This window comes from Canis aureus, chromosome 29 (genome assembly GCF_053574225.1).
Source record: "Canis aureus isolate CA01 chromosome 29, VMU_Caureus_v.1.0, whole genome shotgun sequence".
Lineage (NCBI taxonomy): Eukaryota > Metazoa > Chordata > Mammalia > Carnivora > Canidae > Canis > Canis aureus.
In genome coordinates this window covers 27,113,969-27,127,579 of record NC_135639.1, presented here as the reverse complement: position 1 = coordinate 27,127,579, position 13,611 = coordinate 27,113,969, and the positions used below count along the sequence as shown (strand labels likewise).

Below are 13,611 nucleotides of genomic sequence, written 5' to 3'. Positions count from 1 at the left end.
AGTAGGGTGAAGCAGTGTTATTGCAGATGGGCAGTAAGTAGCTTAGCTCCCCAACAGCACGGAGCCCTTCCACCATCCCCTGTCTGCTGGGGCCAGAGGGGTGAGTGGTAATGAGAGGTTCTGTGGGACACTGAGCCACGAGGATGGTCTTACCCTTTCCCCAGCATGCCTGTCCTCAAGTTTGAGTATTTAGGGCTTCCCAGGACTCCCCAGCCAGAAAGGAACCAGATCTGTGAACAATCAAGCTTTAATTTTACAAAAATGAACATTGTAGCATGTCTTAGCAGCCGGCCTGAGATTGGGCTGGCTCAGTATTCAAAATTGCCAGGTTCTCTTTGTCCTTAGTTTCAAAGTGAGACCTGGCTCACAGTGCCCCAGGAATGAGCCCCAAGAGCCTGGTCAAGGATGAGGGCTGACTGAGGAGGTGGAGGCCAGAGCAGGAAATTGGCAGCCTCACCCCTCTCCCCACTCTAAGCTGGCACGGCTCTGAGAAGGGGCGAGGTGCAGAGCAGACTTGTGCAGGCCTGACCCTTGCTCTGGTCAACAGGGAAGCAAGGCCTGGCTGGGTTTAGCCATTCTCTCAAAGCAGCAGATCCCTTCTCTCCAACTAGTTCCTGGGAGGTAACCCCAAATTCCGGGGAGGCAGCAGCTTTTACCTTATGGTGCCCAAGCATTGCGGTCCCAGGTCTAGGAGCACAGGCACCGCAGGGGCAGGGGAGGAGGTATCACTTCACCCTCCAGGCAGGAGAGGTCCCTGAGTATCTGGCTTCCCTGGCACACAGGCTGGGGTGGCCCGGTCACGGGTTTTGAAAGTCCAGGACATGGAGGTTGTAAGACAGCGCAGCATAGAGGTGCTTGGTGGTGAAGCGCAGGCAGTACACAGGACTGCTGAGCGGGGTCGAGGTCAATGGGAAGGCCTGCAAAGAAGGAAGGTACAGGAATGGCAAGAGCATTCCGAGTGGGAGACGGAGGGGGCCCTAACCTAAGATTCCTAGGCCCAGTGCAGTGGGCCAGGTGCCAGCGTAGACTCCCCCTACTCCCCCTCTCCAGGTACCCGCACTCCCATAGACAGCCCATAATAAGGAGTCTTGGCATCTTGGAGCATGAGGTGTGCTTACGTGTAGGCAGGCCCTCTGGCGCCGGTCCCACAGCCGTACAACACCGTAGTAGGAGGAACCGGTAGCCAGCAGGTGGTTCCCATCTGTCTGCAAGCAGTACAGGGTGCTGTCATGGGGCTCCTCCCACTCCATTACACACTTCCTGTCCGGGAAGAGGCAGTCAGAGGGAGGAGGGTCAGGGGTACCCTCCACCCTAGCTTCCACAGGGGCCTGAGAAATCCATTCTGGCTGGGAGACAGAAGCTCAATCCCCAAACTCTCTAAGAACCAGACTTAACGAGGAAAAGCCTCCTCCGCAAAAGACCCTTTCTCACAAGTGCTCGAACCCTAGGCCAAGATTATACCCTCATTTGTGCTTCACATGGCTAGCTACAGGTCACAGAACTGAGGCAGCAAGGCAGAAAGAAAGGCAGAATGCTGATGAACAGGACCCTGACGACGCCCTAGGCCTTAATCAGGACCTGGTGGCTATGGTCTTCCAAAGGCTTGGGGGGCAGGGCCTGGAGTGCCTGTGCCTTCTCCTGGGGGCACCCGAGGAAGGAAGGAGGCAGGCCCAGGACTGCTGCCCACCTCCTGCTTAGCATACTCACCGGACACTGGCTCGGAGGTCCCAGTAGCGAACATAGGTATCATAGCCACAGGACAAGAGTGTGGAAGGGGACTCATACATGACGTCCAACACCCCAGCCCCTGGGGGGAAGTCACTGCCCAGGTGCATCATTAGCTGCCCACTGGGGAGAGAGCAGAAGGGCAGAGAGGAGAGACTGTCCCACCCTGGCCCCCACACCTGCTTTTAACCGAATGGCATCAGTCCCTGGGGAAATGCAGCTGTCCTGCCAGAGCTCCAGTCAGGCTCCCTTAGGAAGGGGCTAAGGGAGGAAAGGGCCCAGGATGCCCACCCCGGTCCCAGTGCCTGCCTCTCCCCCAGCAGCCCCTGCATCACACCTGCTCGCCCCCTAGCTGCTCTTCCTCAGGGAGGAAGAATGGGCCTTACTGACGGCCGGTCCCCTCCCGTGCGCACACACACTTGGTTACTTTATACTTCTTGATCCTGCAGGTCATGCAGTTCTGAGCTGCCTGAGTCCAATGCCTTAATTCCTGCCTGTAATCTGGGGCTCAAACTTCATTGGGGATAAAGACCACACAAAGGGAGAAGGGGAGTCCCAGGAGATGTTAAAACAAGTAAACACCTTTGTGTCTGGGGAGAGAAATCGCTGAGAAAGCAGCTTAGCGGGCTGGTCCCTGGTGTTCCTGGCCCGGCTGGCCCCCAGCCCGGGGCTAGCACGCCTGTGTGATCACAGCCCCCAGCCTGCTGGGCTCCAGCGTGCTCCCCCACCCGCACCCCTCCCGGTGGCCGAGAGCAGATTACTGAGAAGAACAATTTCTTTGTGACTGTGTAATTCCCTCCGTGACCGCGGCAGTGGGCAGACCCCTCGCCCTGATGCCAGACCCCTAGCAACCACGTAGGGGGGCCTTCTGGCCCTAGCAACTACCCCTCAACATCAAGTGCACCCGCTAATCCCTGTGGCTAGGGAACGGGTAGGAACAGGGGGTTTCTGCAGAAAGAATGGGGGGATGAAGGAGAAGAGGGCACCCTCCAGGCCTGATCTCACACTTTCACCCAAGAAATGCTGGGCTCTCCCTGACAAGACAGGAGAAGTGAGGCCATGAAAGCTTCCCAGGGACACTCAGGTAAGAGGCCCTGGCGGGGGGAGGGGGACTCCATGATCTCACAAGCCACCAGAGGGCTGAGGCAGATGCTGCCAGCCACACGTGTGAAAGCACACCAGTTCCAGGCTTTCCAGCTCACACAGGCCCTGACCCTCAACCTCCCTTCACCCCAGAGGGGCCACCATCTTTCCTAGAAGTTGAAGGAGTAGAAGAGGCACTGGAGTTCCTTTCCCCTTGAGCCCTCAGCACTGAGGTGCCCCCCAGCAAGGGACACTGTTGTGGTCGGTGGGGGGGTTCAGGCCCTAAGTCAGCACCCTGGCCCCAGCCTCCTTGGGGAGGTGTGCCTCTTTCTGTCGGAGGTAAAAGTTAAGCCTCGTGGCGCGGGACCCTGAGAGGGTGAGGCAGAAAGCTACCACCCCCAGATGAGCATCTCCCAGAGATCACGGACCTTGGCTCCCCAGAAGACCCTGTCGTCTCAGGCCACCAGCTGTGATTTACCCGCCCTGGGCAGGCCAGAGCCCCACGAGGAGTCAGTCTCCCACCCCACCTCTCTTTTACAGGTACTTTGGACGTTTGTGCACACCCAGGTAGGGGCTGTTTTGCTCCACAGTTCTCCCTCCTTCCAGATTTGGGGGCCCTGCCCCTTCCATTAGTGAGGCCTTCAGGAATGACTGAGGAGCTCTCCCCTTTAATCTGTAGAAGTAATTTCATGTTTGTTTGAAATAGAAGATGAAAGGCCATGGGGGCTGGGGGCGTGAAGCCCAGCATGGCTCTACCTGCCTACCCCTGGTCCCAAGGTTTAGAGAAAAGGAAAGCTGGGCACCCCTGCCCCTGGGCTGCGCAGGGTCAGCAGTGTCAGGACTGGTAGCATTGGGGCCATATCCAGACCATGTTGCCACCCCGGGCCCCTGTCCCAGCATCCAAGCCATGATGCTGGGAAGAGTCATGCCGGTGTCTACAATAAGAAACGCAGAACCCTGCCGTCTGGGGAACACATAGGGCCGGGCTGAGCACCAGCCCCCAGAGGCCAGGACCAGTCCTGAAAGCCCCTGGTCTGCCAGCCAGCCTGGCCAGGGACAGAAGAATCTCTTTCTGTTGCCCTGTTCTCCAGTTCTCCGAAATGGCCACACACGCTTTACATGGACCAATAAAAATACAATTCCTTTGCCTCTGGGCCTGGGACCCTCAAGAGTCTGCTGTGCAGTGCCTGGGAGGTTAAGGCCAGAGCATAAACTGACACACCCGGCTCTGGGAAATGGCCTGTCTCTTCAAACAGTGGCCCAGCAGTGGCCATAGGAGCCCTGCTGGGGCTTTGATTTGGGAAAACAAACAGAAATGGCACCATGGGCCCTTTGTGGCCCCCATCCCAAGACCAATTTAACTAGAAAACTCGAGCTCAACAGCTCTGGGGAAGGGAGCAAGATCAGCCCAACAATAGCTCCAAACTTTGGGGAAAAGGGGGACAAAACAAGCTGTCTGTCTCCTCAACCCCTCCTCTAGGGCTGCTTTTCTTCCTGCAAGTATGTTCTTGTAAAAACGATTAGATTGTGATTTGTATAACATGGTGACCCCCAAATTCAGACGTTTCACCCCTTTTCTCTGGAAAGAATGTCAAGAATGCTTCTCGGCCTCTCGCTGTGGGGGGCAAGAGGGGGGTGCAGAGCCTTGGCTGTCGCACAACTTGTGTGGGAACGGGACTGCCCCTCAGAGTCCTGGGCCAAGGCAGGAGCAAGGGCTGGCTCTGCCAGATAAAAAGTCCATTCCCTTACAACTCCTGCACACAAAGCCTGGACCTCCACACCCCAGCCTCCTGCGAGCCTGACTCCAGCAATTCTCTCTCCACCTAGGGAAAGATAAAGACAGATGGGGCCACCCCTGTGAGCCTGATGAACAAGAGCAGGCCAGGGAGGGCAGCCTGAAGGAGGCCTGGCTGTGTGCAGCCTTCTCTGGGAGGCCCTAAAGCACCAAGAGCAGCAAGAACAAGGTCCCTTGTGATGAGGGTGGCCTCATCCCAGGTACCCTTGAGGGGGGTGAGGTGAGGAAACCAGGGCTCCCTGGCCCAACCCATCCTGCTGCACAGCAATTCCAGCTCAAGGGAAGAGGGAGCCTAGGGAGGAGCTTCCTGACCCAGAGCAGGAAATCTAAGAAGATACTGACCCCTCCCCATCACTCTGTAGAGATAGCTAACTGGAGGTAGGTGTCGGCCGAGACCCAGACATCACAGGCGGGAGAGCCTCTCCCTCTCCTGGTCTGGGCCCTGTGGAGTGGGAGATTGGTGTCCTCATCCCAGCCTCCACCCCACTCCCTGCCTGGCACGCCTGTGCGCCCAACACAGGCCAGACCCCATGGAAAGTCCCCCTGTGCTCAAGAGCCCTGAGCCAGGGAAGCCAGATCCCCCAGGCCCACATCTAAAAATGCCTGTGGACCCCACACCACATTACAGCCACTACTGACACACTGGGTTCCTGATGTTCCCTGGAGATCCTAGAGGTTCTCGTTCCTGTACCTGGCGTGGACATGTGACACCAGGATGCAATGGTGGCTTTCAGGGGAGGGAAACAATGAAAGAATGACCGACAGTTCACCTTCCCACAGATTGGCTCCCCGAAACAGAGGACCTGAAGGTAGAGCTGGGCCAGACGTGGTCAAGAGAACAGGTTTTCCTTCCCTCTCTCCCTTTCTTTGAGCAACAATCATTTAATGAGCACCTTCTGTATACAAGACATTGTGCTTTAGGAACTGCAGGGAGATGTCAGGTATGACATTGAAGGAGCTCCCCCTGTCCTCAAGTTTTCAATCTAGGGAGGGAGGGAGTCTGTCACGTATCCAACTAACTACAAGGGGTGACCGAGTGGGTCCTAGAAGAGAAATGAAAGTTCTATAAGAGGACAGATAAGAAAACATTTTGGTCTGAGGGCACTGAGTGGCAGAGGTGGGACACACAATGACAGGAACAGAGGGACCTGCAACAGCACAGGTGCAGAGCCTGGGCACCAGTGCCACATTTTTACCCGGCAGGTGCCCCAGTTCAGCTGGGATCTGGCTTGTGGACCATGACGGGCCTTGGGTGCCTGCCGCTCAGCTGGCATGAACTCTGGGAGGGGCAGGGAGGAGGGGGCCTCGTCCAGCCCTCTGGTGGACGCGGAGTGGGCAGGGGTCCAGGAGGCACTGTAGGTCCCAGATGTGACAACAGAGCAGTGGAGGCCAGGAGGAGCGCAGAAGTCTCACCTGCCCCGGCCCGGTCAGGAGGAGGCGAGCGGGAAGGGCCCTGCCCGACCCCAGCCTCTCCCCTGCCTGTGTGCGCGTGCACGTGTGCGGCCCCCTGCGCCTGCCCGCGCACACGTGTTCAGACACAATGGCTCAGAGGCCAGGCCGCCGGGCAGCCCACTTTGTACTGCTAACGAGGGGGCCGTAATTACAGGAAGGGGCAGCCGGGCAGATAAAAGGATACAAAATTTCAACATCTGTTGCCATAAAGGGATAAGGAGAAGTGAAACGCAAAGTATCAGTTTGGTGTCAGCAGGCAGAGAGCCAATTTCAAAGAGTTCAGGGGGACAGTGGGGACAAGAAAGAAAGGAAAGGGGGGAGAAAGAAAGAAAAAAATTACAGGGTTCCTTAAAGAGGTAAAGGAAAAAAGAAAATGAAAAAATCTGTCAGTAATACTTTCAAAGGAGAAGGCAGGTACTTTAAACAGGGCAGTTCCCTAATCACCCAGACCTGAGGCCCAGCCCGCCTGGGGTGGGGGTGGGGGTGGAGGCGGAGGCTCCTGCAGAGACGAAGCCACACCTGGGCCAGATGGGCGCCCCGGGTGTCCTTGTGCCCTTGGTGGGGCCGGGCTATGAGCCGGACACTGGCTCCTTCTGCAGGCCATTAGAAAGGGCTGCAGCCAAGCACCCATCACCATTCCAAATGCCACTAGATGCTCCAATAGGCATCTTCGCTCAACCCGAGGCTCCCAGATCAGGTCCTGGCACGTGGTGGCTGACCGGTGGTCCTACGGGTGCTCTAAGGGTTACCCACTCCAGCCACAGGGGCTAGGTCAGGGCAGTCTCTGTGGCAGAGGTGCTGTTTGCACTGCAGGGGGCAAGCAGGATAGAGGCAGGGAGTGGGTTGGGGGTGGGGATCCAGGTACAGGGGGCAGCAAGAGCAAAGCCTCAAGAGGAGAAACAAGAGGGCACCTGTCAGAATGTGTGAGAAGTCTACCTCCCCCAACTTTGGCGAGAAAGAGGAGACTCAGGGGCTTTAGGATAGAAACGAAAGAGTAATGAGGAACTGGGATGACCTTGGCCAGAAGGGGAGGTGAGGGGATGTGTGTTGGGGACATACACAGTCACACACATACAGGGCAGCACAGTGCCTGGCCAAGGACTTGAACTTTCAATGTCCTTAGCGTGGCTGGGGTCACCTAAGCTCACCCTTATCCCCTTCCCAGTCCCCAGGCTGGCTTCAGGCTGTGGCTGTACCCACTAGGATACCTCCAGGTCTGGGATCACCAATGCTAGATCTAGCTCAAATGCCCTTGGCAGAAATGCAGAACCCATAGCGAGAGCAAGCCCGGGGAGGAGGGGTGTGTATGACATCAGGCCAGTCCAACCCCAGGCGTTTCAGCAGCTGGGAGGTACCCCACATAGATAGCACCTTCCCCGGGACCTAGCTGAGGCTCCTGCTCAAATGCACAGAGGACACAAGATGGGCCTGGATTCCTTCAAATCCCAGGCCCAGTTCCTCAGGGCCTGATGGGACCCAGAGCCTAGTGAGGGATGCCTCAGTAGTTGGCTGCTGAGAGCCCACATCTGGGCCTGAAGACCACCTACCCTTGGAAGCAGGAACACTGGCACCTCCAGGGTGGGGAAAGGTCTCCATCTTTCTCTCTACCCGGTTTAGACAGCCTAGAAATTCCTTGTGCTCAGGCCCCACCTCTGGTTTTCAACTCCAGGGGAGAGAAAGGCAAAAGAGCAGAAAGGGAGAGAGGGATAGCCAAGCTCTTGCCGTCTAGGCCATGGCTGTGTGCCCACAGCTGCCCTCCGGCCTCTGTACTGCAGCCAGCATCTCCCTGTCTCTAGCTCATAGGGAGAAGAGTCTCTAGGGTTGATGGAACAAAAGGCTGAGGGAGCCATGGCGACTGACGGGGGCCCCAGGCACTGTGAGAAGTGACAGTGGGTGCCTGAGAGACAGCAGGGAGAAGGGCACAGCCAGGCACCTCACCTCCCAGGTGTGTCCCAACCCCCACCGTCATCCTGAGGGCAGCCCCAGAGGGGTGATGCTCAGAGCAACGCTGCCCCTCCAGCATGCCTTCTCCCCCCCTCCCCCCCCCCCCCCCCCCCGCCACCCCAGTCACAGCACACACATAAAAGAGAAAATCCCGGCACTCCTCGGGTTTCAGCAGTGACAGGTTAAAAGCAAAGAATCCACCCAGCCCTGCACAGCGCCCCGCCACCAAGTCCTGCCGGCGGTGCCGCTCCACCTTCCAGATTGGCCTGTCAGTCAGGCTTTGGCATTATTGAAAGATCAAACTCTGTCCTGCCTGTTCATTACCTTAATCCTATTTTCTACATGGCTTTATTATCTGCTTGGGCTTCTCTGGGAAAGACAGCTACAGATAGTTACCCTGTCCACCGACTTCCTCCCACCAAAAGCAGATGCCTCCACTGGGGCATCTCTCCTCGGAGCCCAGCACCATGCAGTTCTCCAAGCTTCCCCGGGCACCGGCGGGATGTTTAAATGAGGCCTGGCTCCTCTCAGTGGTGAAGAGGGGAGTCCAGTGGCCAGAGAGAAGGCAAAGCCATGTGCTGCCTGGGGTGGCACTGCCACGGGCTCTCCAAAGGGTACAGTGGTGGCTTCTTGTCTGGCTCCAGTGAGCAATCACAGCCAGAGCTGTTCTGTGCCCATTCTCCCTTGGGTTCTTCCTGGGTTCTGTAAAGACCCAATGTTTGGGGTTCATTAGGACTAGGGATTTTATAAACTAGTGCTAATCAAGGACTTGGTGCCTTATAACTACATCCTGACCATAAGTCTGTGCCCAGTAGCCCCTCCAGCAAGGAAACCACAGGCAGAAGAGGCCCTCAAAGATCACTCAAACTCTGAGCTAAAAGTGGACCATGGTGGTGCACCCCCCACCCCCTGACCCATTTGCCATCCTGGGCGCAGGCCAGGGAGGATGCCCGGCACAAGGTCCAGCCACGACTAAGATGGACTTTCAGCAGAAACACCTATCTTGTGACCTGCAGCCTTACTTACTGTCAAGAGCCCTCTCTATGCCAGGAGGTGAGCAGGACCACTCACCTCTGGTGGTGTTTAGGAGACAACCAAAGGTTCTCTAAACATCTCCACAGGTGTTTGGAGAATTAAAAAGCTAAGCCTCTACAAACTCTAAGGTCCTAATGGAGAAGGCAGCAAGTGAGGAAGAAAAGAGTGAAGAAGACAGGTACTGTATGGGCACTTTTTCAAATGTTTCCTCATAATAGTTCTGTAAGGTAGAGATAATTAAATCTCATTTACAAACGTGGAAGCTGAGGCCCAGAAAGGCCCCCTAACCCCAGAACTAACCAGCAACAGAGTCCATTCTAGAATCCAAGTCTGTCCGACCACACAGCCTGTACTCCTGTAGCTCCTCGCAGCCTCCCCCATCACACGCCAGAGGAGGGGTTCCTTTTGCCTCGGCCCTGGAACAGAAGCAAGAAGTTTCCAGGGGCAGGCGCTGGGCAGGGCCAGCCAGGGGAACAGCTCTCACAGACTGCGGGTACTCCAACATCTCAGAGGCTACAGAACAAAGGAACCCTTGGAAGTTTTAGCTGTGCTGACAACAGTATGATGTGACCATTTGGCTACATTAACAAAAGCAGAGGATCTAGAATAAGGAAGAGGATAGCACCTGCCACTCACCAGCTCACACATGGTGTGTTCAGCACTCAGTTATGAACATCCCATTTCAAGAGGGATCCAGCCAGATAAATTGGAGAAACTCTCAGGTGAGAATGATCCTAAAACAAGTAGGAGACCAACACTGCAGGTCACCCACCCAGCTATTCCTCACTTTCTTGCTGACCAAAATCTGATTCTGTGCCCCCATACCTCCCCCACTGCCAATATGCATGTGAGGGAAGCTGGCCTCTTCCTCAGGCCCAGGAGGACAACCGGACTAGTCATTCCATTTCCCTTGCCACAGTTTGGTTTGGGGTGAGTACTGGAACGTATCTTTGGCTCACTAAATATGCTTGGGGGGCTCCTCTAATAGGTTTCCCCATCTTAAAAAGAGATTGCAGGCAGGGACATGCTCTTTTCCTTCCTCCTTCCCCCTTTGGGTGCTGCCTTATGAGCTGGTAGAGCTTTTGTGAACAAGCCTGAGGGTAAAGGCAAAACTCAGCTTGACTGAGATGACCAAGGAGCAAGCTGAGAAGATGGGCCCTCAAGCTTTCACTGTGCTGCTAAGCCCGTCAATCCTTGAACCTGCGAACCACCCAACTCCTGGACTGACTCCTTATCACTTAAGATAATAATAACCCCTTTATTGCTTGAACCACTTTGAATTAGGTCCTCATTACTTATACCCAAAAGCACCCTAACTATGTTTCTGAGCAACAATTGAAGGTCCTCAGACTTCTGGCCTGATAAAGAGAAGACGCTGGAGGAACAGGACCAAAGTTTTCAGATATTTAAAAGCTTGTCTTCAGAGGCAAGGTTCAACTTGCTTCTTGTCCAGGAGCTGTGATCCTGGAAGCAGATCAACCCTCAATGAAGGGCAGGCACAAGAACTCTCAGAGCTATCCAAAAGATGGAATGTGGTATCTGTGGAAGTTATGAGTTTCCTATCCCTGTAATTCAATGACCACCAAAAGAATGTTGTAGAGAAAACCATATTTAATGAAAACATCTCATGTGTTTTAAAAAAATCTTTTGGAAAGATTGACAATACAACAGATTTTTCAGGGAAAGAAAGGATATGGCTAATACTTTCCTAAGGAGACAGAGAGAAAAGGAGACTTGCTAGAGCAACTGAGGCAGAAGACAGGCCAGCAGAGCACACCTTCACTGCTTCTGTAAATCACAGCACTGAAAACCACAATGTGGGGGCCTGGGGCTAGGGGAAGATTTTTCAGACTTGATACCAAGAGCACAATCAACAAGAGAAAAAGTCAATAGTCTGGACATCATAAAATTTAAAATTTTGGACTTTTCTCCTATGTCGAGAGGATAAAAAGACAAGCTCCAGACCTAAAGGTATAGGCAAACCACAGGTCTGACAAAGGATTCATATCTAAACATAAAGAACTCTCAAAACAGTGAAAAAAACTATACTCAATTAGAAAGTGGGCAAAAGACATAGCAGAGATTTCACCAAAGAGAATATACAGAAGGCAAATAAGCACATGAAAAGATGTTCTTCATCATTAGCTATTAAGGAAATTCCAATTAAAGCCATGAGATACCACACCTATGAGAATGGCTAAGAGAAGAAGCAGTGACAGTTCCAAATGCTGTTGAGGATGTGAAGAAACTAGTCTCCCATACACCGGAGCTAGATTATAAAAATGGTACAGATATTCAAACTATTTAGTTTGAGGCGTTATTCCCAGAGAAATAAAAACCTAGGTCCATAGGAGAGCTTATATGGAAATGTTCATGACAGCTTAATTTGCCATAGTCAAAAACTGAAAATAACCCAAATGTCCTTCAGTGAGGGAGTGCTATTCAGGGGGAGAGCACTTTGGCACATCCCTACTGAGCGACCACAATAAAGTGCTACCAGCATATACAACAGCTGCTATGGCCCTCATGGGAATTATTCTGGAGGAAAAACAAATCTCAAAAGGTTACATACATTATTTCACTTATTGAATACTTTCAAACTGACATGATTATAGAGATGGAGAACATGGAAGTGGTTCCCAGATGTCAGGGAAAGAGGGAGCATAGGAGGGAAAGGGAGGTAACAGTGGGAGCATAAAGGAGATGAGGGTTCCAACAGTTCCATACCCTAACTGTGATAATGGTGACATGGATCTACACCTGGGATAAACCTGCACAGAACTACACACACACACACACACACACACACACACACACACACACACACGTGCAGAAATGACTACAACCCAAATAATGGGCTGTGGGTTATACTAATGTCAATTTCCTGATTCTGATTTACATTATATGTTATTCTATATATTATCTAATGTTACACAGGTACCTTGCTGTCCTATTTTTGGAACTTCTTATGAATCTGTAATTATTTCAACATAAAAATGCTTAAAAAACCAAAAAAACAAAAACTCAACAGGATAGTAGATAGTCTGGTGGGAATGTGTCAAACCTGCCAAGGCAGAGAATTGTGAGTAAAATCTGGATATATTTTAACTGTTCTGTATCATTCTTTTTATGGATCTGCAGGTCACTTTCAAAATTTCTTTATTTTAGGATAAATGGGATTTTATGTAGCCACATAATCAGGCACTCCTTGGAGAAAAACTCCAAACTGTTGTCGTTATTCTAATTTCTACATGAAATTTTTATATTATGTGAAATTATTATAAACTTCCAAGCTTTTCCTCGAGCAAACTCTTATGAGGCCAGGAAAGCATGCACTCGGAGGCGGTCAGTGGGTTGTGGGCCAGGCCGAGTGCTTCCCAGCCTCCTCCTGGACTGCCGGGTGGCCAACTGAAGCTGGGGCAGGTCCAGCCAAAAGGTCTTTGCTTTGCCTCCCTGGCTGCTCCAGCCCCACCCCCACGGAAGCCATGGTGGCTCAGGAATCTCTTACCTGTTGAGGTCCCAGATTCTTAGGGGTGAGAAGTGCCCACAACAAGCCGTCCCTGTCACAAAAGAGCTGCCAAACAAAAGGAGAGCAGAGTCAGGTCTGGCTTGTCAGAACTTGTGGCGGAGATGGCTACACAATTGGAAGTGCAGTGCTCATTCTCCAGGGGAATCACAGAGTTGAGACAGGATGAGAGAAATGGCTGGGGTGGGGTGGAGGGGGGTGCATTGGGAGTAGCCACAGGAGACTAGTGGCAGTGCAAGGAGGATAACAGCCCCCCAGGGGCCCCACAGGATCAAGGACAGCAGGGCTCACTACTCAGAAGGGTCTCGTGGTCTCTGCCCACCAGAAAGAAACACCTCTCTAGATGTACAACCAACCCTCAGGCCAAGGGAGGCAAGTTTAGAGATTCTATCTCCCCAGAGTTACTCTTACAGCCCTAAAAAGTTCAATACATGCCATCTGCAATTTCACTTGTAGGTTGGGGCACAAGGCTGGTGGGCACAAGGCTTGCTGGAGCACCAGGATCACACCTGGGAACTAGGTGCCAGACCACACCTTTGTTGAGGACTTGCTGGGTGGAGAGGGGCACCTGCAGGAACCCCAGCTGGAAGACCTAACTGTGAACAAGAGAGTTGAAAGCAGTCATGTCACTCAGGAGCCCTGGGGCGGGGAAGGGTCATGTCCCTGCAGGTCGGGCGCTAGGGGGAGGGGGGCTAGACAGACTAATGACACGTTAGCCGTGGGGGGCAGCAGTCCATCCGCCCTGGCTCTGCCCAGCACCTGTGGCTCTCTGGTCCTAAGTAGGTCAGGGAGGAGACAGATTTCTGTAGTGAGGGCTCCAAAGAAGCCAGTGGCTTTGGCTGGGGGGAGGTGGCCTGCTGGCCGCTGACAGGAGAGATGTTAGGGCAAGCATTGGCCCAGTCCCTGATTTACAATCAAAATTGCAGGGCAGATGTCTGCTTTTCAACCCCAGGCTGATAAAAAGGCCACATGAGCCCCCTGGGGCTTCCATGCCTCAGAGAGCCAAGACTTCCCCTAGGGACATGTTCCATCATCCCGCCTTCCTCTGGAC

The 13,611-nt window shown here is 53.5% G+C and overlaps 1 protein-coding gene across 2 annotated transcripts in view; it reads right to left on the bottom strand.

Annotated features, from left to right (window-relative positions):
* Positions 1–231: 231 nt before the first annotated feature.
* Positions 232–13,611, bottom strand: part of FBXW4 (F-box and WD repeat domain containing 4) — a 116,860-nt gene continuing 103,480 nt past the window's right edge. For both annotated transcript variants that reach the window (XM_077877904.1, XM_077877903.1), the window contains exons 6-9: positions 12,543–12,608; positions 1,708–1,848; positions 1,119–1,260; positions 232–917 (exon numbers count right to left, since the gene is read on the bottom strand). In XM_077877904.1, coding sequence (XP_077734030.1) covers positions 798–917; positions 1,119–1,260; positions 1,708–1,848; positions 12,543–12,608 — 469 coding nt within the window. In that variant the 3' untranslated portion in view covers positions 232–797. The remainder of the gene's footprint in view (positions 918–1,118; positions 1,261–1,707; positions 1,849–12,542; positions 12,609–13,611) is intronic.